We start from the raw sequence: 27,285 nt of genomic DNA, 5'->3' as shown, positions 1-27,285 counted from the left end.
AGAAATATTCTCTGCTTGAAAACCACTTCAATTACCTTGACACGTTTCTTATCTCCAATCTTAACTTTCAATGTGCTATTAGCTAGTAAATTATGTGTCGTTGAACTTAATATTATTCACATTGGTATACACATGTGTAAGTGGAAGTTATATGCCGATTGTATAAAATGAATAGTGGTGATGTCTTCATAGAAGATTCATTCCGCAACATTATCTTATACTTTGTAAATGACCCATGAGACAGTAACTAATTAAACAACTTTGTTTGCATTGCTTGCTCACAGACACTATCACAGTTATTTTACTGTGTTCAGATAAACTCAAATAACTTAAAAGTCCACTGAATGTTAATAAAAAAATAGTCATGAATAAATTTGTATGTTAAATCATAAAAAAAGTCTTAGCCATGGAGTTGAACTAAATAGCACACATTGCTTTAAGTTACTGCTCCAGGTTTTTTACAGTTTCCATAAGATGAGTGCAGGGATGTTCCTTTAAACTGGCTTAATGTAGTTTCTTTCCACATACTTGTTAAATCTGAGCTGTACCTCATTGCCACATTGCTAATGACCTCAATGACTAGGAGATGTTAAACCATAAACACCCCTTTGCCCCTCCCCTTTACTCATTAATATTCATAGTGATGGGCTTTCAGTTAGTCTGGATTCAGATTTTTCTATTATTTCCCTTCACCACTTTTTGTCAGCTAGAAGTTCTGTCCCCCCTTTCTACTGCTCTTCAGTATAGCTCATGTCTTCTTTGAAAAAATATATATAAAAAACACCCACTGACAGTCAACATATTAGCCATTAGATGATAAAGAGTATAAAGGTAATCCTGAACAAGTTGCATATTTCAGTTTATGTTGTTAGTAAAGGCACATACATCCCGGGTAACTTTTAGTGATGGTTTTCTCAAAATAGCTTATAACACTTGCATTGCCTCAAATAAGCAAACATCAGTATAACTTTGTGGCAACACCTTGAATAAATCCAATTCTGATATTTGGTAGTTAAAACAAAACTGGATTGTACTTTTATGGTGCTATCACACAATGACAGGACTCTCAAATAGTGACTAGAAAAAAAGCTTGGACCTTTTCATTGAGGAAACCAGTAACACAGAAAAATAATGGCCATTCATTGCTAGCGATATGCATGGATTCCAAATTTTATTAGCATCCACACATCCCTGATCCATATATTAAATTTTTGAAAACTACTTTAACCTATCAGTTTGCTAGGACTCTGAACATAAGCTTTGGTCTGGAATGAATAATTTTTGTCAGTTGAAGCCAGTACTCTGTTTTGAAACTTAATTGTGAATTAATGGCTGCATGTTTCTGAATGTCAGCTGAATCAAATTTAAATTCATTTTTATGCAACTAATGGTGGTAAAAAATATTTTTTATGTTTAACTGTGATTGAAAGGATTTGATGAATTTTTGTGCTGTGTGTTCTTCTTGTAGGAGATGGACCTCATAATTTACATTCTGTAAAATAAGAATGTAAGAGACTTAATATGAAAAAAATTTAATAAAATATAGTCTGCTAACATGCTGTGTCATTTCATAGAGACACATTTGTGAATCACATGTAATGTGAGTAAATAAAAACTGTTATAAAATGGGTACAGTTCTTTAATTTTTAACTTCATGATGATTATTATTCTAGATCTCTGCAAATATGCTTGTGGATATCCATGTCCATGCAGGATTTTACTGACAATATAAGCATTACTTTGGATGTCTGCATATGGTCAGGCTTCTATTTATATTTATCATTTAAAAGTAACATTTTTATTGATTACCACTATTTAACTGCAACAAAAAAGTAGGAAACATTCTAGGCAACCTGTGTATAAAACTACTGATGAAAATATGGTAGTGAAAAGTCCTTGGTGGGATATAAATAATTGAAAGAGTAAAGGTAACAACTCACTGTACAGTTGGGGCATTGACTCGTCAACTGGCACATTTCTTCTTAGAATCAGCATGTCTTTTACAGCTGCGCATGTGCTGCTTAAATTTGATATGTACGTGACAAAGCTTGTCTGGCTCATTATTGTAACTGTACCATTCTTACAAATGCCGACTTGATATGATTAGCAAACTGTACTAAGGTATGAAAATGGTCATTTTAATAACCTGACATAAACTAGAGATTGTGATCTGTAACTGGAATAAAAATATATAAAATGACCATGATTATATCCTCAGTTTTGTCCTCATTAGACTGCACCAAAAAGATGGTGATATATATTCACACTACATATTACTTTATCCATAGGGATTCAGGATTCCAACCAAGTACAGCCTGGAACTCTGCACATGCTGCCAGCGAATCACAATGGAAAAACAGAAATTTGTGACTATAGCACCCTCACAGCATAGTGAGGACCCACATAGCCACTAAGTTTGGTTCACCTCCTACCCACAGTTAACACTTGACACTGGTCACCCTGCATCTGCTAAGGAGCACATGCAGCAGTTTCAAGTTGGGGACCCTTAACAATCTACCTTCTTTTTATGGGAGCAACCTCGTCATATGTGCCTAGTTTTTGGACAAGACCACAATAAGACCATATTTACACTGTGAATTCCAGCTATAGTCCTTTGCAATGTATGGTATGTAAAACTGTTATGGGTGAACTGTTGGACATAAAAGTTTTCATTACTTTAACAGTGGGTGGTTCTACATAAAAACTATTAAATTCCATTTAGCTATTTTATTGGAGATATATATTGATATTATTGTGAAAAAATATCAATTTTTTATGTACTAATATTTTTCCATTTTCCATTAAACACTAGTGCATTAATGTGTGTGTGTTTTACAAAGAGCAGTCGGCCACATGGTAAATACTGTGCTACACGAATCAATATAAGTGTCCGTGCAGAAAAGGAGTCACAAATTACAGAACATAAGACAGCTGCAGCATTCAAAAATGAATCGATAAAAGTGTTGTACTGATTATGAAAATTGAAAATTGTTGAAAGCCCAAAACTTGTTCATGCATAAAATGATATTATACAGAAACATGTCTGGTTCCTGTATTTCTTCAAGTAATTAAAGTAAACAGATTCAATCTTTTGTAACTGTTGTCTAAGCAATTTTTTTCTCTTGGTGTTGGTAACATACCTTTACTTGTGAAGTGGGTTAACATACTGAATGGTAGTGAACACAAGACATGTATTTTGGCTGTTAATTATTGTGTATGAAAGACAGTTATTTTGTTGCAGGTGTAGCTGTTAGCTGGCTGGTAAAAAAACTGAATTGGTGGAGGACAGCAGGCAGGCTTAAATTAACGATTGCTGCTGCTTGTCTTACGGCAGTTTCTGTTGTTTCTTATTGGCTACAGAAAATTGCAGGTGTGGACCCTCAATGGTCTGTTTATCTTGCTCTGAAGTGGTGCTTCCAAGAGGAAAATGTTAACATAACAACCACACCCCTATTTTCTCTTGTCAGAGTGGCTGGCACTACATTTGGGGTAGCTCTATCTGCACCAGTTTTTAGGTATGCTCATTATATGATGTAATTATGATTTAAGTTGTTGAGTACAGTGACTGATGTAAGCAGTCATTAATGAGAGAGATTTTATTGATGATGAGAGCAGTTTTGTGTTTCATTATGTTGTGCTATAATAGATTGCCTGAAAAATAGTTAAGAACTCAGAAGGCATGCTCAAATGTCAATGTAACTTCATAACTTTACACACCATCTGTGGGTATGTAAATGATTTTGAGTTTCAATTCTCTGTGACAAGTAGAACGTCCACTAGAGTTCATTACTGTTGTCCATGTTTAGTGTTGCTGCAAGGCCTGGTAGGGTATATAAGAGACAGGAACAGCATTGGATGTTGAGTGGTTACTGTGAAGGACTGGGATATGTCATGTACTTATATGAGGATTATTAGCACCTGACAGTGTGTGAAAAGGATCTCCATTTAGTCAGCTGGTCAAATTGTGTAATATCCTAATTTGTGGGGCATTCAGATATGACAGTGGCCAATATTTGACTGCATGAGAGCACGAGGACAGGCATACCAATTGTCTAGGTTCTAACTGATCATGTCTGTCCACCACAATGCTATAATGGAAGATCACCATATTGTGCACCAAGCACGCATCTACACCTGCTATCTGAGCACAGGTAATAGACTGCCTGCAACATTCTGTCATCTGGCACCATTTTTCAGAGACTAAGAGTACCTGGACTGGGGCATTACCTTCGCATGTATAAGCTGTCGTTAACACAAAAACAGAAACAGCTGTATTTGAGTAGGTACTTTGCCTGGAAAATGTGGATTGATGATGAATGGTGTCACATTGTGTTAAACGATGAATCACAGTTTTATGCTACTGTGCCTGACTGTTGTTAGCAAGTATTGCATTGACTTGGGGAGAGGCCCCAGTCTTCCAATGTTTCAGAGAGGCACAGTGACTTTATTCTGGGGTCAAGGTGTTGGGAGCTGCCAATGACTTCAAGTCACGGCTTGTAGTTATTGATGATCTATTTATGACAGCACTATGATATGTCACAGACCTCGTGCATCTTCAGGTGCTAATTCTCGTGCAACAGTAGTGTGGTGTCATTTTTCAACAGGACAATGTTCATCCCCACCTGCCATGTGTATCTATAAAATCTTTGTGTGATGTTGAAGTACTCCCATGACCAGGAAGATCCCCAGATCTGTCCCCGATAGAACGTGTGGGACCATCTTGGCCATCAACTCCATCCCAGTGCTATTATCCAAGACAACAAGGATCATTTACAACAGTCATGGGTCAGCTTGCCTTAGGTGAGCATACAGTGGCTTTGCGACACCTTTCCCAACTGAATCAGTGTATTCATCCAGGCCAGGACGGTGCATAGTCATATTGATAAGTGGGCTCATACTGCCAAATTCTTTCCAAATGTGACTCAACTTTTAGTCACTGAAATAACATCGCATACCCTCCCAACTCCTGAAGTTTCATTTTGTTTCCTTCCCTTCTGGGTGCTTCATTTTTTGTGAGGCTGTGTTTTCCAGGGAAACTAAATTACACAACAATGTTTATCAACACACTAATAGAATTTAAAAAAAAAGCTGTCATCATTCATATTTGTTATTTTTTATCTCTGTCTTAAGAGCAGTTGGGTATTAAATAAATTGTAAAACTGTTTTAGTGGTTAAATACTGACTGACTCGTGTAGCTACAATTCCAACACACAGCATGTAACATGCTTTATGAAACGCTTCTCATAAGATTGTTTGCAACTCTTGAATTTGTACTGCCTGAGAGTTTCTGCAATTTTTTCAACTTAAGTTTCCTTCTCTTCAGCTCCATAGTTTCCTCACAAACTACAAACATATTGTAAGTTTTAGAAGAGCAGAAAGGGGTGATGGTTATTGGCCAAGAATTAAATGATTAAAAGCTTTCTACTGGATTTTTTGAATTGTTTAAATTATGTTTGGCAGTATCTGGTGAATGTTTGTTACCGTCAAAGATGTCTAAATATCATATAGAGCTACCTTAGACCTCCAGTATTGGGTTTGTGTGCCATAACATGTGATCTTATCAAAGCAAGCTTAGGAACTGTGCATTGTAATCTGCTGTACATACATTTTCTTTGGTTCACTATTTTTTTTTAATGATGAAAGTTTTAATAAAAGTTGTCCAATGATAGAATATTTACAATAAAAAAGTCATGTGAAAATGATGTGAAGATTTTTTCAACTTCAGCATCATTCAGTGTTGATGGCTTAGTAGCAGGAACTATGAATGTAGTTATGTATGTATTTTGGTCTTGTCAGCCTTCATTTTCTTGCTCAGAACAAAAGTTCAGCTATAAGAACTAAAATATCAGAGAAATGAAAAACTATATATAAATTTAATGTTACAGTATGTTACATTTCAAGTATCATTTGCTGTGAAACTTGTGTAGCATGAATTGTCAAAATTTTTTTGTAATGTAATCAACTGTACTTTTGCAGATTAAGGAAGAGCCAAAGACCAGTGAAAGCATTTCTGGCATCATATGTTGCTGCTCTGTTGATTGCAGGTGCCTCTGAAACTGTTACAACATCTAATGTGTTTATATTTTACCCACTACAGTTTCTTCTGTTTACGCTTCAACCATGGTTGCTGTTTAAAATAATACCGGAGGTAATGTTTTTTGACATGTTTTCTCTTTATAACATCCCTTTGCATTTTTATTATTAAACTGTGACTTATTTATATGATGCTAGTTTGTAAAATGATTTGCACTGAAACCTCCTAGGAGATTAAAACGCAGAACTTGAACCTGAGACATTTGCCTTTCATGGACAAATAATGATGTACCAACTGAGGTATCCAATCATGACCAATAACCCATCCTTACTGGTTCACTTCTGCCAGTATCTCTTCTCCTGCCTTCCAAACTTTATTTATGTTGCTCACAGCCAAGACCATAGCAACAAATCCAGATAACTGCTGGCAGAATAAATCAAGAATTTTATTTGGAATAATTTTATGATGTGCATTCAATCATACTTAGAAAATCTGTAAACTTCGAACTTTTGGTGAACCAGCACATGATCCAGAGATATGTTGGATTATGTGTTGGTTCACCACCGTTAATATGGAAAGGTAATTGTCTAATTTGTTCTCTACTTTGGTTGTATACAAGACCTGCACCTGAAGATTTTGTGGACTGTAACTCTACAACTGAAATATATATTGCACTTCTTGAATCATGTTGGCTTCCACCGACTTTGCCTTGTTCACACATTCTTGTAGCAGACTGTGCTCAAATATACTTCACGTCATGGATATGTTTGCAGCCCTCTGCAAACCATGCCCTGACAGTTGAATCTTTCAAGTATTACAGAACACTTTTTTTTTACAGATTGTTGCAATAGTTTAAAACATTGCGAGCTGGCAAGTTAGTTAGTTTGTTAGTTAGTTTGTTAGTTAAAATCAAATCGTGGATAATCCAGGATGGAATAATGACATAATTATGAAAGGGGCAGATTGCTGCTCAAAATATAGTGGAGATGTTGAGTAGCAAACATACACAGCAAAAAGACTACTAAACACACCAGCTTTTGGACAGAAGGCCTTCTTCTGAAATAGACAACGTACACACACACGTTCACACAAATTTAACTCGCATACATATGACCGCTGTCTCTGGCTGCTAAGGGCAGTGGGAATGTATGTATATTGTTTGTTTCAGAAAAGGCCTTCTGGCCAAAAGCTTAGATGTTTAGTAGTCTCTCTGCTGTTCCTGTCTTTAGTTAGTAAGTTCATTGGTTAGTTTGTTTGTTTCATGTTCCATGGATCATTCTGCATGATAAATTGTAATGATGTGGAATGAGTCATTTTAAATTCACATTGCAAATTAATTTGTAAATATGGTTACATGCTGAACATTTATAAGGTTTTTTGAATTTACAAATGTGGGTTAGTAATTCCTACCCACAACCATTTACTTGTAACAATAATTGAAATTCTTCTACGGAATAGGAGTAGTTGTCAAGGAGAAACTTTTTCAATTTGTTTTCAAATTTCGCTTTGCTGTCTGTGATTCATATCAGTGGGTAACTGATCAAAAGTTTCAGTTGCAGCATTGTAACCACTTTTTGTGTTAAACACAACCTTAATGCGTAGTAATAAATGTCATTTTTCCTTGTAGTTTTGTAATTATGTATGTCATTGTTCCTTTTGAACTATAGTGGATTATTTGTATCAGATTTCACGATGGAATAAATACACTGTGGAAAAGTAGTCACAATGCCCAACTCTATAAACAGATGTCTACAAGATGTTAGTGGTGAGCACCACATATTATTCTTACAGCTTGTTTCTGAGCAATGAAGACTTTGAAGACTTTCTTTCTTAAAGATGAGTTAACATATTAGCAAAGCCAGCCCTTAATTAATTGCAAAGTAATTAACAGCTTTGTCAGAAGTATTGTTTTCATAACTATATATGTTAATTTCAGGATTTAAACAAATAATTTGGCCTAACTCTTGTAGTAAAAGAAACTGTTAAAAAGAAGCAATTTTCTGATGTATTCAGTTAATTGAATGAAGTAAGTTTTAATTGTAATTTCTGTAAATTTAACTTCGAACAGTGTGTAGTTTCAGTACCTATTATTGTAAGGATATATAAGGGCCTGATGTTTGGTCCCGAGACAGTCAGTCCACGACAGAGTTTCAGACGAGAAGCCTGTGTTGATTAGAACAACAATGTGTCAACTTAACTGTGAAATAAGTCTTACACAATTAGGCCATGTGTTAAAACAATGACAGTGTCTGCTCCATGTCTACCTTTCTATTCTTCAAGAACTGTGAACTTTGTGGTTAGGTTTTTACTGCTTGTAGATGTTCAATAGTAAACTATTGTAACAGTATGTGGAGGTTTGCCTGCAAACTATTAATGAGGCTAATGGAAAGTTAAAACAATAGTGCACTGGCCATATATAACTGTGTATTAATTGGGGGGGGGGGGGAGGGGGCGGTTGAGAACAGTGAAAGTGAACTACTAGGAAACGCAACTGTGTGCCTGTCGGCTACATTATTTAAAGTAGGCAGTGTTGTACTTCCACACCCCATTTTATCAGCCAGTATCACAACGCAGTACATCGACACCGAGGCCAAAAAACGAATAACTAAAGCAGGCGAACCATAGGAGTATGACTCGTCATTTATAGCCCTTCCATTTAGTTCAATAGTGATGTTATCCTCTTCTGTGGCTCATTGTTTGGTCTCTCATTTCACTTATTATGTCCATGTTTCTTTATTTTTTAATAACATTTAATAATAATTTCCAGTAATGATTGTAGTGTGCAACTATTGCAGGATGTCTACTTGTTCTTGCCAACAGATACATTACCCTTTTCCTTTCACAATATTCTGTAGTCCCTATAGTGATCTGTGGTTTTTTTACATGTCTGTTAACTTATGCAGAAAGCTATTTTAAGAAAATGGTATGAATTTATCATGCAGTAGATCAAATTTTATGTTGACATTTGTTTAGTTATAAATTTCATCCCAGGCCATCTCCTGGAAACTCTTCTTAAAGACATTTGTGCTGGGCTCCGTAATTATTCTAACTGATTTCCACTGAGAAGTATCCATACTGTAAGGCACTATGTCATTTATTGTAACCAACTGTGCGTCATGATCAGAGAGAGCATTTGTTACTGAGTAAACAGTTATTTTCTTGCTTTGAGCTTCACCAAAGAAAACATTGTCATTTATGGGCCCTGCTGTCTTTAAACCCCTTGTTGGAAAGTTAATTACTGAGATCAAATTGTAAGATTCAAATAAGATCTCTGCATCATTTTTCCTATCAGAATTCTTTAGAAAATCTAAAGGAAGCCATCAAAGACAATTAACTGTTTGCTGCTGTCTGACAGCATAGTAAGGAATCCAGCTTTCTTAGAAACAGTTCAGAATATCCCAGTGGGAAATTAAAAGTGAACTATTTTTCAGTATTAGTTAACAGGCTGTACATTTTTATTTTTTTTCACTTTATGTTCATCAGTGTCTTCTGCCTGGCTATAAGGTGCAGCGTCTCAGTCACGTTGCCCAGAACCGAACAGTACCACCCTGAAGCTCATGTGTTGAACCTTCAGCAGCTAAACTTACGTGTTGCTGACAAGGTAATGCTACCGAACTACGCATCTTACGATCTGACCGACCAATAGGGAGGCTTGGAGGTGGTCAAGTGGGGGTGGAACCGCGGCCGGCTGCCAGGAACGGACATGCCGTTTGCACTCTTCTGCTGGCAGCTTCTAAACCGACCAGACATCCTCGTAACCTGTTCTCTTGGGCGGCTGCCCATTCAGTCTTGGCGGCTTCTCCATGCCTGCCTTTCTTTACGGCATTAAAACTTCACACAGGTTAAACTATGCTTTATTCTTCACCTCAACGGGTGCCTACCCCATTCCCCTCCTGGCCAATCCTGGCACATCAACAAGGAACACACCTCTGCATGCTGATCACAAAAAAATTACTTGTCTCAATGTTTTTGAACTTGAATTCTGTCTTAACAGTGGATGGTTTTAAGTAATGGGCAGCTACTCATGGAGGTCCAGTGTGGGCTGTAATATCATGTGGCAGTGAGACTCCATAGATATGCTATTGCATTAGTGGGAAACTAATTTACACTGGAGGAGGGGGGGGGGGGGGGGAAGCTCCAATTTTGGCCTCCAGGTGCAAAGTGGTGCTGTACAAAGTATGATGGTATGACATCCAAGCCATAATGTAAGTGAACAGTTTGGCTCTTGAGAATAGAGACCATGCCCTGTTAGTGAAACTGTTCTATGTGAATGGCAGCAGTTACAGTGGTGCATTGAGTGGGGATTGCCGACTGAAAGGTCTGAGGAGAAGCTCAATATCATTCAATGGTTTAAAGATAATGATAATGAAATTTGATAGCACGGCTGAGCTTGGTGTGGCATCTGAAAAAGGGAGGTGGTCTATCCCAGTGGAAGTTATTTATGATATTACTGTTGCCATAACTGACCATACAGCATTTGCCCTGGGTTGTGCTAGTGCTTGTGGAGTGTCAGAAAAATTGTCCACACCATGGTCAACAGTATGGAAAGTTTTGCAGCCTATCTTACACTGGTATCCTAGCGAGTTGCATATGGTGGAGCAGCTGAAAACTAATGATCCACAGCAATGTTCTGAATTTGCTTTTTGGTTTCTGGCACTGATCAAAGTTGATGACATGTGGCTGGGCAACAGTCTATGGAATGACAAGGCACATTTTACACTGCAAAGTGCAGTGAATACACAGAACTGCTGCATTTGAGGTACTGTTAAAGTACATGTTGTGCACAAAGAGCCATTGCACTCATCATATGTGGCTGTGTGGTGTGGATTCACAAGCACCTTTATTCTCTGTCCATCTTCTGTGCAGAGACTACATCCAGAGAGCCTGTCAGGTGTAATGTGACACCTGCACATTATCGATACCACCTTGTACGGCATGTGATTCTTGCTTTGGAAGAGTGCACCTGTGTGGAAGCCACTGTTTTCTTGCAAGATAGGGCAACACCTTATGTCGCTCACCCCGTGGAAGATCTGCTGAATGCAACCTGCCACAATGATGTTTATCTCCAGAGGTTTTCCACATGCATGGCCTGCAAGATTACAAACTCTAAATCCCTGTGGCTTTTGGCTTGGGGAATACCTAAAAGAATGCATTACCTGGGACACATTTGGTTTCTACTTGATCTGAAGGCCAGTATACAGTAACTTGTTGCTCAGATTCCACTGGAACTGCTGTGAACAACTGTAGACCACATAATTTTATGGGTGCAACTCACATTAATGTCTCTGGTGCTCATATTGAACAAATTGCATAAGCAGCAGTTAATAATAAAACCAATGCAGGGCTATTCAAAAAGAAGGAACAGATTTCAAACATTTAGTGCTCCAAAACTACAAAAGATAGAAACACAATACCAACGTTCCTGGAAAGAGAAAAGTTCAGATTCTTGTGCATTCAATGTGAAAAACCACATATTACATAGCAAATATCAAAGTGGTGGCTCATTTCCTGTCACACGTGAAGCAGCTGGTATCTTGTTATCGAATTCACAGCTTCAACACTGCGATGTCGCAGACTTTCAAGAGTGTCAGGCATAGGGAGGATAAAAATGCCATCTTTTATGTATCCCCACAGATAAAAGCCATAAGGTGTGAGGTCTGGAGACCTGGGAGGTCACAAGTGATGAAGTTTTTCTTCTGCTCTTCCATTTCCAATCCAACATACCGGAATGGCGTCATTCAGGTAACGTTGGATGTGCTTAGAGAAATTCTCTAAGCACAGTGTAATACCACTACCAAAGCCTCATGGCTTCCATGCCATGACACGTTGCCACTGTTATCTGCGCCAGAGGTGGACACACTGGCTGTTAATAGGTGGGCATAATGTTCAGGCTGATCGGTGTATGCACTATGGTCATACAATTCGATAATTACAGGAATGTTATCTACAGGTATCTTCGGTGCTTACAGTATATACAAGGAGCCACTGTAGGTGGACGTTTACTAGGTTCAATGGATATCATTTCAGTGGATTGTTCAGTTATGATAATCAGTAGTGCAGGTATTAGTGCCTCCGCCAAGAAGCTTTGTAGAATAATCAAGTATGTTTGAAAGGTTATTAAACAAATCACTTATTTGGTCATGCAAGTGTGAATAGATTGAAGTCAGACAGAGAGAAATTTGTGAAGCAGCAAACAAGTTGAAAGTAGACACTTTTGATGAAAGAAAAGTTCTTTGATTTTAATATTTACAGAAATAATATCTCACAATTATGCTGAGCATAATCATCTTGGGATTTGAAGCTCTTTTTTTTCCGTGTTTGCTTTGACAATACATATGTTTTTGGATAGGGTCAGCCTTATGCTAAACATATGTAATGCATATAAAGAAACAATCTTTTCTGTTGTGTAAACTGGATATCTCAACTTATCAGAGCATTCTAACAATGGGACCATATGTATTGAGCCTTCTTGATTCTATTTGTACTGAAGAAAAACAGTGCTTTTGCTGTCTCAGAATATTCATAGCACTACATATATGTGCTTTAGACACTGAAATGGTTATCCTCCTCAGAAATGTATTTGTTTGTTTTATTTCTTTAACCTGATCAGTTAATCAATATGTAGAATTTTCACTTTTTCTAGTATATTAAGACAAAAAAGTGCTTGAAAGAGTCATGTGGAGTTGATTCATATGCTTCATCTACTGTCTTAAGTGTTTTATTTCTTATTACAGCTGAAACTGACATGTTGTAGGCATGTTTCAATAATTAACAATATTTGAATTGAAGTACTGGTTCCGGAAACCTGGGAGTGATTTAAGTAAATAAATATTCCTCACAGTGGAGCAGCTTCAGTGAAACTCCTACAAAATGGATTTTGAAAGATAGAATTTAATAAAAAATAGTCCTGATCAATTATGGATTTTAAAAAGTTTCCCATATTTATTTCAATTTAATGACTTCATGAAAGTGTTTAGTAAATATTTGTGACTGTCATGTTTGTTATCTTCTTTCAGGTGATGTGAAGTTGAAGCTTTGGTTATTGTTGCTGTTGCTTATATGAAGCAACCTAATGTGTTGAAACAACTGAAAATCATTTGGATTGCTGAGATGCAGAAATACCATGAAGATTGTTAGAGACTGCTTCCATATACGTATTTGTTTCCAAGACAAAGGCATATTAGTTTGTCAGCATGTTGTATAAATGTGAGCCTCAGAATTCATTCAATTGTTGTATTTGCTGTTCATGTATTTATAGTGTATTGCATCTGTATAAATATGATATAGAATAATTTCAAGTTACATAATATTGAAAGATGAAACATGCACTTATTTTATGCACTAAATCCACAGAGTGCAATCATCGCATAATTATGATCATTAATTTGTGAATGTTTTGCATTAGTTGTACATTTTTGGTAATATTGTTTCTGTTTGATTTTGCCATAAGATGTGGTTGATCTGTGTGACTTAATGTGTGAAAAATATGTGCTACTTATCAGATGATAATGTGACTTTGGGGCAAAACTCGTGTCAAATTTTTGAGTTGAAATGTTTTATTCTGTGATGTAGTTGTCAGATCTTATAATTGTAAAGTCAAGGTTTAAAACTGTTTAATGTCTGTTGTTTCATCCTTCAGTGACTATTCTGCTGAAATTTTATCACTCGTGATATCTTGGTACTTAATCTCAAATTTCCTGTGTAGAGTGACTTGATTGGAGACATGATATACAGTTTCAATACGATGAACCAAACAGATCACTGTTTCATTTGTCGACCTGCTTCCTGCTTCTGTGTGTGTTTTCTTTCCATTTTTTACCTGATATCTCCCCATGTGAAATTATAAACACTACTAAATGTAACCAGTCATTTATTATAACTAAACACAGAACCCTATAGTAAATTCAGAATAAAAAATACAGTAATTGGGTTACTTTGTGTGGCTGACTGTATCTGTGTAGTGCATAAAGAGTCAAATGTAAATATGTAGCCTTTATTGTCAGTAATTTATTTATTTACTTCTTCCAGCACACATTGTGGTATAGACCAGAACCCTTGTCCCAGATATCTGTTTTACAGTAATTTTGCACTTGAACAGCTTTACCTGTGTGCATGATCAGCATTCTTGGGATAAAATATTCAGGGTATTCAGAAATTCCCATTACAGACTTCTAGGACTTATACAGAGAATGAGTACCTAACATTTCGAATAAGAACCCATGTGTGGACATGTCATCCAGCCATCCTACAGAGCATCAAAGTTATAGGCACCAGCACCTGTAAATGTATGTATATACAGAATGATTCTGTGATGATGTTACAAACTTTATAGGGTGACAGAGGAGGATAAATGTGTTGAGGTATTGGTCCCTGTATCAGAAACAAATGAGTCGAAAGTTACAACCGAAAACCGTTCTGATGTCTCTGACAGTGGAATACGTGTACTGGTACTGTTGTCAATATTGTAGGGTAGGCAACTTTCAGAGGTGGTATTATGGACTAAAACAGGAAAAAAGCCTTTAAACATGAGCCTTAAGAACTATGAGCACTCGTTCAATAGAGGAGATGTGTTTCACACTAGCTAAGATGAACAAGTGCTCATAGCTCCTAAGGTATGCATTTAGAGCCCATGTTTACTGGACATTTTTTCTTTCTTTTGGTCCATACTACCACCTCTGAAAGTTGCCTATCCTACAATCTTAGCAGCAACAGTACCAGTACATGTATTCCACTGTCAGAGGTAGCAGAATGGTTTTTGCTTATGATTTTTGACTTGTTTGTTTCCGGTACTGGCGCCATGACCTCAAACTGATACAAACTTTCTAGGATGACAGAGAGAGATAAATGTATCATCACCATGGAATCATCCTGTATATACATACATTTTCAGGCACCGGCACCTACAATGTTGATGCTCTGTAGCATCATTAGTTGATGTTTCTGGACACAAGCTCCTGTTCAGGATATCATGTACTCACTCTCCTCTAAAAGTCTTAGAGGTTTGTACTACGAATTTCAGAACACTCATTATAATGGGAAATAGTTCAAAACCCAAGTATAAATTCTAACTAAAGATCCTAATCAGCCACAGCAAACTACACATGCTACTACATAGTTAACAAGTGCATATGCACAAGTCAATTAAGTACACTGAAATTTGCTGCTACCCCCATATGCTAAAAGTCTACAATAACAATCTGAGTGTACACTTCGTCCATTCAGGTGGTATTTTACACAAAGCATCATCTACAAAACACACAAACTCATCACATCATATTGGTTTAGAGGTGCAAGTGTACCACTACTACCACTGAACAAATATTGATCATGAACTGAACTAGCATGCACAGATGTACTGGGTACTGTCTGCTGTAGTAGTGTCTCATCAGGTGTTTCTGAATCGAAGTCACTTTCACTAGCCTCAACATCCATATTGTGAAACCTTTCAGAAATGTCACTGAAATTATCATCACTTTCTAAAACCAGCTGCTCTATCTCCAAATTTGATAACTTCTTTTCACCATTCCAAAAAAAAAAAAAAAAATCCCCTCACTAATACAGTGGTAAACACAGATGAAAAGGTGTGCTTTTTTGTGGTTGTTTCACTGGACACATACTGTCGACGTGCACTCGAGTGGAAAATGTTGTAAATAACACAGAATATGCTGTGTTGCCTGAATAGAGCTGCCATCTAGTGGATGAAGCTCAACTAATACCACAGTTTCAATGGCATGCAGATAACTTATCATTCCCACTAGCTACTAACCACAGAACGCGGCAGCCAGATGTATCCATCGAACCCATTGTGAATTAGCAGAGCAGGGACGGATATATCTGCCATGCCTACTTAAAGGGTTAAGCACATTTAAGATATTTGTATGATTGTCATAGTCACCTGAGGATAGGCAAGTAGACACATGTAAATCATTTATCACTTCTCTCTCCTTCATTTAAAAAAGTTTATGGTTATGTGTTAAACTATTATGAAAGACTGACAGCAACTGGAGTAAGTTGTGAAGATCGTAAATATGCAGCTATAATTTCGCAAGCAGTAAGTTATAAATTCCTGAAGTGTACTTAGCAGTCTACAAGATTTTGAATGGAAGCATATTTACAGCATGTTTAACTCTTATTATTGCTCCTGTTTTGTAAGCTGAATTATTACTGTGTAATCCCAAATGTTTAAGATTGTATTTAATATAAATGAATCACAGTAATTATTGTAATTTTAAAGGAGGTCACTTTATTTATATGCAACTACAAAGAAATTAACAGTTACTGAGATATGAAATGTCTGAAGCAATGTAGTCATTCTTGGGAGTGGTATGTTCAGGATTGATTATTTGGGTACATGAGTGAGGAAAAGTAACAATAATAGGCTTCAGACACTATTATGAATTAGGTACCAATATATAATTTGTTTTTCTGTTAATGGAGCCATAATAAAGAGCTGTTTATTGTGTATTCTACCAGCAGCCTCTTAATGTTACTTGTTATCTCTCTCAACTGAATAGCTACATTTTACCAAAAATATTATTTTTGTCACTATTCTCTTTAGGTGTTTTAAAATGTTGTTCTGTTGTGTGAAGAACTTGATCATATATATTTGATAGACTTTCTTTAGGTGGCCATGCATTTGGTGATGTTCTTGAAGCTGATAAATGAGTGACATTTTCTTCAGCAGGTACTGGTGTTTCAGTATCTTGTTGCACCAATTGCAAAATTTTGTATGAAATAGTAGACTGCTTTTATGTGGCACTAATGCTGTAGAAATTTGAGTAGCTTCCTGATTTGAGTTCCTAAAATGAAAAACAGGTTTTTAAGGAAACGTTTGCTATACCAGTTTCTGCAGACAGAACATTACTGGAAGTCTGTTGCAGGCGACCTTGAGTAGATATGGAATTTTTACAGTTAGAAACATACACAACATGTTTCTACATGTTATTTCAGATACAAAATACCAATTTATTGAGTTTGATTTTGGTGCAACTAATAGAGTATCTAATTTTAGAGGAATAGGGGCTCTATAAAATATGGTATTTTATTTTTAAAAAATTATGCAGATACCCTCATTAAGAATTCGTAAAGGTGCTGAAGCCATAAACACTCTATGAAATCTTCTATATTTGTTTACAAGAGATGATACTTTTCCCCTAAGTACTAATGTGCTGAAACCATACAGATAGTGTGGTTTAAATAACATGGAAGAAAAGTAAAACTACCGTCACAATGATTCTGTAGTAAAATCAAATTTTTCACTGCATAACTATTTAGTGTCCACACTAGATCAAACTTATCCTCCATATGAGTTTGTTGAGTCTCAAAATGGAAGCTGGATTTGTCAGTATTGGTACAGTGATGGATTAATCAAATATGGTGCCTCTGGAGAGTTTGTTTCGGTAATGTAGCATTAAAGTTGAAACAACTGTGAGGTAAATTTACAAAGTATTTTGTAAATGCCCTAGCAGTATAATTTTTTACACTGAAGTATTTAAAGAAATTAATTAAATAAAACATTAATAGTATTTATGTCTGTTTCATTTAGATTAGAAGGTGTGCTCTGTAGAATATCCTGACCAGTTAAAGAATCAAAAAGTTTATTTTACCATAGACTTGGTACATATACTTAATCTGCACAAGAGCTTGAGCTTTAAATTTCAGTATTTTTTGTCTGTGACATTAGTTTTCAGGCTATTAACCTTCTTCTCTACTGTCTCACGAAGTGCAGTCAGTTCATTTTCTGGCAATATTTCAAGTAATCACTTCTCAAGACATTCAGTTGTTAACATGTACACTCACATTCAGTAATCATAAATACTTTTTGGTGATTGTGACAAGTTTGTAGAAGTCTCTGCTACCCATGTTCATTGTTTCCATGTGCAGGTGCAGCATGCACAAGTGTAGAGAAGGAAATTTGTTCATGTCTCAAATAAGAACATGTTAAATATTTGCACAGTTTTAACCTTATACAGAATTGTACATGGGTGCACAAGTGACTTGCGTGTTTATACTTGTCAAGTATGCTGTGACAGGTGTAGCCATCCTAAGGTAATACTGCAAAAGAATTGTAGCACAGCCTTTTTAGACATAAGAAGCACTGTGAAGGAAATTATTGTGAATAATTATGATTTCAACCTCCAGTGATATTTCTCACATAGGCCTGTGACAAATGAATTTATGGGTGAAAATCATTTCGTAATGTAGCACACAGATTAATCCCTGAAAAAAAGATTTGGCTAAGAGCATACCTATCAGTTAATTAATTCTGAAGATAATACTCAAATGTGACTTGAGGTACAAAAGCCCATTGGTGCTTGAGAGGATTATATTGATATTCTTTGTTACGGTCATTTATAAATTCGTTTATGAAAACTGATCTAAATGTCTATCAAATTGGTAGCAATAATTTGATCATATTAAATAATTTTGTTGTTCAAGAGATGTAATGGAAAGACGCTGAAGTACAGATATGAATGAAAATAAATAAGACTAATATAAAATGGTAAACAACAGAGGAAAATTTACTAGTGTAGGTTGGTGCTGAAACTGTGAGGTTTTGAGGGGAAATAACGAAACAGCTGAAATCTTTGTACATGCAAGTATAGTTAACCTCATGGAGCACACAGACAGACTATAAATCAGTATGCCTCATCATTTTTGTGAGTTCTATGTTTGAGACATCAAGATGACTAAAAGTTTAATGTTACTAGAGGTGAACAGAATAGTCTTTGATTGTAGGCAGTTGTAGACTAAAATGTATGGAAGTTGGAACACAGTTGTTAAAAATAGTAACAAGTGGTATCAGGTTTGTGTTTAGTGTATGGTATTTAATGTGAGTTAGACCCATGATCGTACATTGTGTATGTGGAAGCTGCTAAATCTCACCATTTCTTTAACTTTGTTCAACCATCACCCCCCCCCCCCCCACACACACACACACACACACTTCTTTCTTTTTTCCCCCCACTTTCAACCCCAGCCTTAGAACTGAAGTGAATTTTTTTAATGTAGAGGAAAAAAGCCTGTAGTAAGGCACAAAAATGCAAAATGATAACAGGAAATTTAGCAAAACATTAACACAGTGTCAGTTGTGTTGTCAGAAAAGATTGTTTCTTTTCTTTTGTATTTCAGTAATTATTTTTTTCTGTTCTACCCTGAGAAGGTGAAGCATATCTCCTTATATATTGTGTAAATAAATTTTTCTGGATGATCCTAGCATTTGTCTTAAATGTTATTGATAACTTTCAGCTGCTTTGCTGTTGTCTCAGTGTTGAGATCCTGAGCTGTGTGTATCCATTTAAAGTTTGAAAGCAATGTCCGTAGCAAAAATATGTCATTAATTGTGGCTACTACTGAAGCCATTCTTGAGTTTTCTTAGTCTATTTTAATATCCTTCATTATATTTGGAAAAAAGCAGTATTAGTAATACCAAAGAGTAATGAATTATATTTATCAAGTTCCTGGAACTATTTTTGTGGCTATGAATAGCAGTAAAGGAATGAAAATACATGGTCTCTCTCTCTCTCTCTCTCTCTCTCTCTCTCTCTCTCTCTCTCTCTCTGTGTGTGTGTGTGTGTGTGTGTGTGTGTGTGTGTGTGTGTGTGTGTGTGCACGCGCGCAAGAGAGAGAGAGAGAGAGAGAGAGAGAGAGAGATGTCATTTGCTGACCTTGTCAAAGGTGGTTTAGCTACGTTATTTAATGTAGTTCAGAGTATTCTTTTTCGGGCAGTGTTAAATAACTAACACACAGTAGTAATGCCAGTTTCCAGTTGTTTTAATATAATTAAGTTTATGTCATCGGACTGATGGTAAAATGCAATGTTTTTATTTCAGTACAAGCGGCAAATTTCTAATGACTTTCTATTGAATATGCTGTAATAAAAGTTATGAAACTGTTTTCAATTGTTGTATATATGTTCAGAATACATTTAAAATTAATTTTATTACAGAATTATTATGTGATATCAGAAAATGTTTTCTAGTGGATGTTGTTAAATGTTGAAAATGTGTCAAAAATAAAAATTAAATTACTCCTGAATCAGAGTAACTTCAGTCTTAGTTCTTCCCCTTTGCTATTTTTACAGTGTTCTCAGTCAGCTAATAAACTTTTTGAGTTATGTAAACTGAAGCATGGATTTCTTTGTGTAGAATTTAAGGACTTCAAGCATGGATGTACACAGCCCCTGTCGTGTCCCAACTGCCCCTCATTTTTCCTTCCTAAAAAAAATTATCTTCAAATACAAAATTAACATCCTGCCCCCACCACAGACAGCTGTATCAATTTGAAGAAAGATGGAGCATGTAATGGATACTGACTAGTAGCAAGTGCAATCAGAACCATGTGTTGTTAAAATGCAAAGAAAGAAATTTATAAACACATAAAACAGACTGTACAGAAGAGTTAGATAACAGTATAAAATCTGATGTCAGAAGTGTAAATTAGATCGATAAATTGCAGTTTCTCAGCCTACACAGAATCAATGCCTGTAGCAGGGAAATTAGATCTACTGCTAAGTGTGATAAAATCTATTAAAAATCAAAAATCTGTTAAATAATTCATTTTTAATTATGCATTTAGGACATAACCTTAAAAATGGGGCAAAACTTTAAATTGGTTAAATACCACTTCTTTCTTCAAGAGAGAATGTGGAAACATACTTCAGAGAAAGATAGCAAGGTGACAATAATAACAGGCCCATGTCATGTACAATTATGTAAATAAAGGGCATTCTGTTAGCTAAAGGGTGAATGGCCTTTCAGATCATGATGCACAAATTTTAACACTAGAAGGCTTTTGTACTTAAACGTCACGTACAATTACAAACTATGTAGGGAAGTCAATCCAACAGCAATAGAGTTTTTTTTAAACTGGGACAAGGAACAAAAGTGACAAGATGTTTATAGTGCTGATAACATAGATGACAAATATAATGCTTTCCTTAACACATTTCTCATGCACTTTGAGAGTTGCCTTCCATTAGAACATTCTAAACGGGGTACTAGCAGTAAAAGGCAGCCTGGTTGGCTGACAAGTGGGATAAGGATATCATGCAGAAAAATGTAGGAATTATATCAAAATGTCAGAAGTAGTCATAATCAAGCTATAGTAGCCCATACGAACAGTATTGTAAGGTGCTTAAAATGTTATTAGGAAGGGAAAGAATATGTGGTACACAAACAGAAAAGCTAATTCACAGGATAAAATTAAAACCATATGGTCAATTGTGAAGGAAGTGTCTGGTCATCAGTACAAGGTCGACGATATGAAGTCAGTTCATAGTAAAAATATTTCTGTTACTGATAAATCGGATATATGTACAGTATTTAACAATCAATTTCTGAGCATTGCTGGTGAATTAAATAAAAATTTAATTTCTACAGGGGATCATATAACACTCTTAGCAAATGCCTTTCCAAGATTTACGTCTGAAATACTACTCTGTGATACAGACAAGGGTGAGATTGAGTCAATAATTAAATCACTGAAGACTAAGGACTCTGGATGTGATGGAGTGCCTAGCAGAATATTAAAGTACTGTTCATAAACATTTTATTTTTATCTGTTATTACTTTTATGCTGTAATCTCAAGTACTGACACATTCCATGACCTTGGAGATTTGTTCCTCAATTTGGTCCTTCAGAACTTGACGTGTAAATAAAATAAGTAAAATAAAACCAACAGAAATTCCTACAATATTTTTGAGGGTTTATTTGTCATTCATTTTTAGCAGTTATGAAACAGGCAGCTGAATTCAAACTTGCCAATTCTTATCTTGAATATGATGCATATAAAGATTGTTACAAAAGTGCAATTTCATCTGAAAGTTTCTAGAAAGTGCACAGTGTAACATTGTATGATTGGTTATTAACAGTACTAGGTTTAGAAGTATAAAACTGGAATTTCCCCATAGATGGTGCTAGCCATCAGTGTAGGACCCATTAGACCATGTCTGCAGCACCATCTGCTTCCTCTAGCAGCTGACGGCGAATGTCAACAAACAGTATTCCAAGTTCTTATACAATGGTATCTGTTTCAAACCTGTAAACATGTCAGATTTTGTGCCTATGAACTACGATTTGTGGACGGTGTTGGTTTTCTGTTATCATTTGAAAAAAACTGCTGCAGAATTGCATTAAATGCTTGTCAAAGTTTTTGGTGAACATGCTCTTGGGAAAATGCAGTGTTTCGAATGGTTCAAAAAATTCAAAAGTGGTGACTCTGACATGAGAAATGACGAGTGCAAGAAACCACCAAAAAAGTTCAAAGACAATGAATTGGATGAAGATGATGCTCAAGCTCAACAGGAACTTGCAAAACAATTGAATGTGATGCAGAAAGCCATTTCTCTTCGGTTGAAACCTACAGGAAAGGTGCAGAAAGTGGGGAAAATGGATTCCACATGAACAGAATGAAAGACAGCAAACAATTTGAAAGACCACTTGTGAAATGCTGCTCACCAGATGCAAAAGAAAGTCATTTCTCCAACAAATAGTGACAGGTGATGAAAAATGGATATATTTTCAGAACCCTAAGCATTGTAAATCATAGGTGAATCCAGGCAAATCATCGACATCCACTGCAAGACCAAATCGCTTTGGAAAGAAGACAATGCAATGTGTTTGGTGGGATGAAGAGGGTGTCATCTATTATGAGCTGCTAAAACCTGGTGGAACCATTAACACTTATTGCTAACAGCAGATGATCAATTTAAATCAAGGATTACATGAAAAATAACTTGAATATGGAAAAAGCAACACAAAGTCATATTGCTCCATGATAACGCCCCATCACATACAGCAAAACGGGTCAGGGAAATGATCGAGGCGTTCATTTGGGAAATACTAGGGCATGCAGCTTATTCTCCAGACTTGGCTCCATTCAATTATCATCTATTTGTATCACTGGGACATGCTCTCACTGAACAATGCTTCGATTCATATGAAAATGTACGAAAATGGCTTGCTGACTAATTCGCTTCAAAAGAAGAATTGTTTTTGTCTTGTGGCATTCATAGCCTGCCGGAGAGGTGAGAGAAATGGATAAATAGCAATGGAGATTATTTTGAATAAAATATTGTTTATCAGTTTCAAACAACAGACTTGTAATTATTGCAACCAAATTTCAGTTTCATACTTCTACACAGGATATACACAATCACTTACAGAGTAGGCATATCAGTAGAAAAAATACAGTACATGAAGAATTAACTGTGAGAAAGTTTTGTGCAAAATGGGTACAGCATTTCTTAAATGCTGACAAAAATAAAGTGTGTAAATTTATTTCAAAGTAATGTTTGAACCATTCTAAAAAGAATGCAACAGATGATGCGCACAAATTTTTTGAGCCTTGAGTCCACCACTTCATGTCATAAACAAAATGACAGTCAAAGCTGGTGGCTTTGCCCAACAACAAGAGAAATTGATTACAGTGGCTAGAAAGGTTATGGCCACTATTTTTTGTATGCAATTTCTTATTCAGTGCCCCACATAGGACAAAACAATAACTGCTGAAAAAAATATGAGACGAAAAGCATGGATTGCGAAAGAAAATTACATGTAAACAGGACAATGCATCTGCCCACAGAGATGATTTGGCAGTGGTACAACTGAGGAATTTGGAATACATGTTAGTTAATATCCATCATATTCACTAGATTGGCACCCTGTGACTTCTGTATATAAGAAATGTGTTATGGTAAGTGTTTTGAATTGAATAAACAGGTTGTGGCAGCTGTAAATGTGTGTTTTGCAGCCCTTTCAAAAGTCTTGCTTTTGTATATGAGGTTGTCATGGAGCTCTGCTTTAAAATATACCACAGAAAATAATTTTTATACACTGTTGAATAATATCCCCCTGTAAATCTTGAAATTTGGCCCTCTTAATACTTTGACACTGTCAAACATATCACAGAATCATAAAGTGATTAACCATCTCAATATGTATGTTTTTTGTGGGACAGATTTTTAGTCATTCCGTATTGTGTGTTCCATTTATTTTCTTTCTGGTGTACAATTTTAAAATTTACTGTTTATTTCATAACACATGTACTAAGTTAAATAATTAATAAACTAAAACATAGAAGAAAAGCCATATAAATAACTACATATTTTAAGTTAACTGATGACAATTCACATATGGCGGAAAATATATAGTTATTTCAACACATCCTATATGCTTACTCATTGACAGACCACTACGATGCATGGCTCAACTATGCAGAAGACTTAGCTCTACAAGAAAAAGGTACTGTAGCTATAGTGTTGCTTAAATGGTTGAGTATGACAAGGAATGTGAAGAGAATATGTGGGTCAACTTTAGAAAATAACTGGTTGGGCTTCCAGTAATTCCTTCACAGTAGATATGAAGCAAACTACAGATCTGCCAATAAGCCTATAATACTGCTCAATTATTGTGAGACAGCAAACTGGTGGAGCTTGGGATACGTGATCGTTCGTTGTATGCCTGTGTGAGCTGTTGTTTGTCCAGCTTTATCTGTACATCTATGAAGCATATATGTAGAGGACTGAACAATAGTCTTAGTTTCTGGCCTGAAAGATTGTTCTTGAAGCTTTGTAGAATCTTCTCACAAGATGTGATGTCTTTGTTTGAATTGTTGTAAATGTATTGGGAATGGCAGCATTCGCAATGAACTAGTAATAAAATATTATGTAGAACAGTCTTGATCGAATAAAAACACTTTGATTCATATGTGGTGACTGGTTTCGGCCTGATGAGGATCATCTTCAGACCTTACTCCAGTGATGATGTCTGGAGACGCTGGCACAGAGAAGCAACTGTGGCACCACCCACTCCCATCAGTCAGTGGAATTGTCTCCACATCTCATCACTGAAGTATGATAGTGTTTTTATGTGATCAAGACTCTACTTTATTATATTTTTTTATTTGATTGAGCGTCTACCAGTTAAGATGTTTCAGCATTCTTGTTACATTCTGTCACCAGTCATCATACAAGCCTATCATTTTAACCATCTTTCTTGTATAAGCTTGATACCCTCCTTTTGTCCAGCCTTCTAAGGGTTTCTTAAATTTGAGCAGTAGTAATAAAATATTATATAGAACAGTCTTGATCATGTAAAAACACTTTTATTTGTAAGTGATGACAGTACACTACTAGAAAAAGTGAAACACCCTTAAGAACAAGGCCATTTCATTGATAAGTGATGTAAGAGATAGTTCATCATTGCTGGAATATATGAAACACATTCAGGTCACAATAAAGGGAGTGCAGACAGTCACATAAATAGACAGTGTTACTCCCTCTGTGGTGCCAATGCAGGCATGTTTTTCATATGCAAATGGTCATAAAGATGTGAAATGGCACCCTGCGATAGATTGTCCTAAGAGTCTTGTGTCTTTTGTTGCACTTTGACAATGATTAGGAAGGCTCTGGAGAAAGATTAAGTCCCCGTACATATTCAACTGCGAGAGATCTGGTGATATTGTTGGTGAGGGCAGTTGTTTTACACCATGAAGGACACGTTGCATCATGGCAGCCGTATGTGGGCATACACTGCCCTGCTGAAAAAGCACAGCACCTTTCTGTCAAAGAAATGGTTGTGGCACAGGGATAACAGTCTGTGCAGTGCAATGTAGTGTAGTGGGCACCTGTTACTTTACACTTCAGAAATGTTGTACGTAACCGTAAGTTGTAACTGATGGCTCCCTATGCTATGAAGCCCCCCTGAACCCAGTTACTGCATGCATAGTCGAAACAGTGTGTCCACGCAGGCCTCCTCAGTGCCATCTGATAGTCTATGACCATGACAGATGAAGCACTAAACGACGACTCGCCCAGTGCTGATTACCACAAGTCACACATCTTAACAGTGGTATAGCTATTAAATGATGATAATAGTCCATGATTTACATTTGTAAAGGAACATTTGAAGATTGAGTTCAACAGTTTTGGCTTTGTTTTGCTATTTGATAGCTTGGTTCTTGTCTCAACCAGAACTGTATGGGCACCAATTTTTGTACCAATAGTCCTGTATCATTGATATATCACCAAAATTCCTGGGGGTGTTGAAATAGATTTTGTACTAATTTTCTGCTATGTATTTACACATGCCCTGCTAGTAGCTGAGCTCATTTTAATTAATATCTTTCTGTCTGCTGCATGTATGGTTATGCATGGCTTAGTTTAATGCCATATGGCCTGAAGCTTTGCCTTTTGACCTTCACTATTTTTAGCTTCTAAGCATTTTATGTAATTACAGTGGGTAGAAGATGGCATTAGTGTAAAGAAAACAAGACCCTTTATAAATTTATCTTCTCCCCCCCAAAAAGTGTGCCTCTTGTGGTCTCGTGGTAGCGTTCTCACTTCCTGAGCATGGGGTACTGTGTTCTTTTCCCGGCGATGTCAGGGATTTTCACCTGCCCCAAGATGACTGGATGTTGTTGTGTCGTCTTCATAGTCTTCATTCATTCCCATTACTGTCAGAGGAAGGCAATGGCAAACCACCTCTATTAGGACCTTGCCTAGTATGGCGATGCAGGTCTCCCACATCATTCAGTTAAGCTCTGTCAAGAAGCATGGGACTTCATTTCCATACCCTCCTCCCCCCCCCCTCCCCCCCCCCCAAAAAAAGCGTTTGAGTGTCCCTTCAGTCCTCTGTGTAGTGATACTGATAAAAACAGTATTTTTCTCTTATTGAGGGGAAAAAGAAAAAGACACTCTACATTGGGAGCACCTTGAATGAGATCTAGAGTCTACATTAAAAGCACAGTTTTCACAAAATGTGGTTTACTCCCATGCAGGTCTGGGCATTAGAATAGGCCCAAGGTATTCCTGCCTGTCTTAAGAGGCAACTAAAAGAAGTCTCACACGTTTTGGCCTTTATGGGATGGTCCCCAGTACGGTTTGAACTCCATTCTTCAAAATTTTCCCAAAGAGCGAGCCAATTGGGGAAGGGCGCCTTACATGGTGCATCGTGTGCGGAGACCTATTGCATCATTCATCAATGTGGATCTGTACTTCTGCTCATTCTCCAACTATTAGGTGAGGTCACCCTCCTGGGTGAGTATTTTTCCATCAACTGTGCAGTATTGTTTTTTACACTGATGATGATGATGCACTTGTTTGCTTGGTCGCACCTGATATTCAGCACAGTGGTCAGTCTGTTGTGGTGGGGCCGCCATGTACCCTGTTGGTTGTAGCCCCCTGACCACACAATGATCGATGTGCCAATGCCTGCACTGTTAGCCGAGGAGTTGATGTCCGTCACCCTGT

The 27,285-nt window shown here is 36.6% G+C and overlaps 1 protein-coding gene across 3 annotated transcripts in view; it reads left to right on the top strand.

Annotated features, from left to right (window-relative positions):
* The window catches only part of LOC126248803 (glucose-6-phosphatase catalytic subunit 1), a 204,379-nt gene that overhangs the window by 157,221 nt on the left and 19,873 nt on the right, over positions 1-27,285 (top strand). The window contains exons 5-7 of one of the 3 annotated variants that reach the window (XR_007545540.1): positions 3,242-3,515; positions 5,977-6,148; positions 13,051-16,085. Coding sequence is in view for 1 of the 3 variants with exons in the window: in XM_049950198.1 (XP_049806155.1) it covers positions 3,242-3,515; positions 5,977-6,148; positions 13,051-13,059 (455 nt within the window). In the remaining 2 variants the exon portion in view is untranslated. Of the gene's footprint in view, positions 1-3,241; positions 3,516-5,976; positions 6,149-13,050; positions 20,014-27,285 lie in introns of those variants that run through there. The other 2 variants (XR_007545541.1, XM_049950198.1) reach the window with 2 other exon arrangements.

Source organism: Schistocerca nitens, chromosome 3, assembly GCF_023898315.1.
Source record: "Schistocerca nitens isolate TAMUIC-IGC-003100 chromosome 3, iqSchNite1.1, whole genome shotgun sequence".
In the NCBI taxonomy this organism is placed as follows: Eukaryota; Metazoa; Arthropoda; class Insecta; order Orthoptera; family Acrididae; genus Schistocerca; species Schistocerca nitens.
Note: the sequence above shows the minus strand (reverse complement) of the source record. Positions and strands in the feature narration are given on the sequence as shown.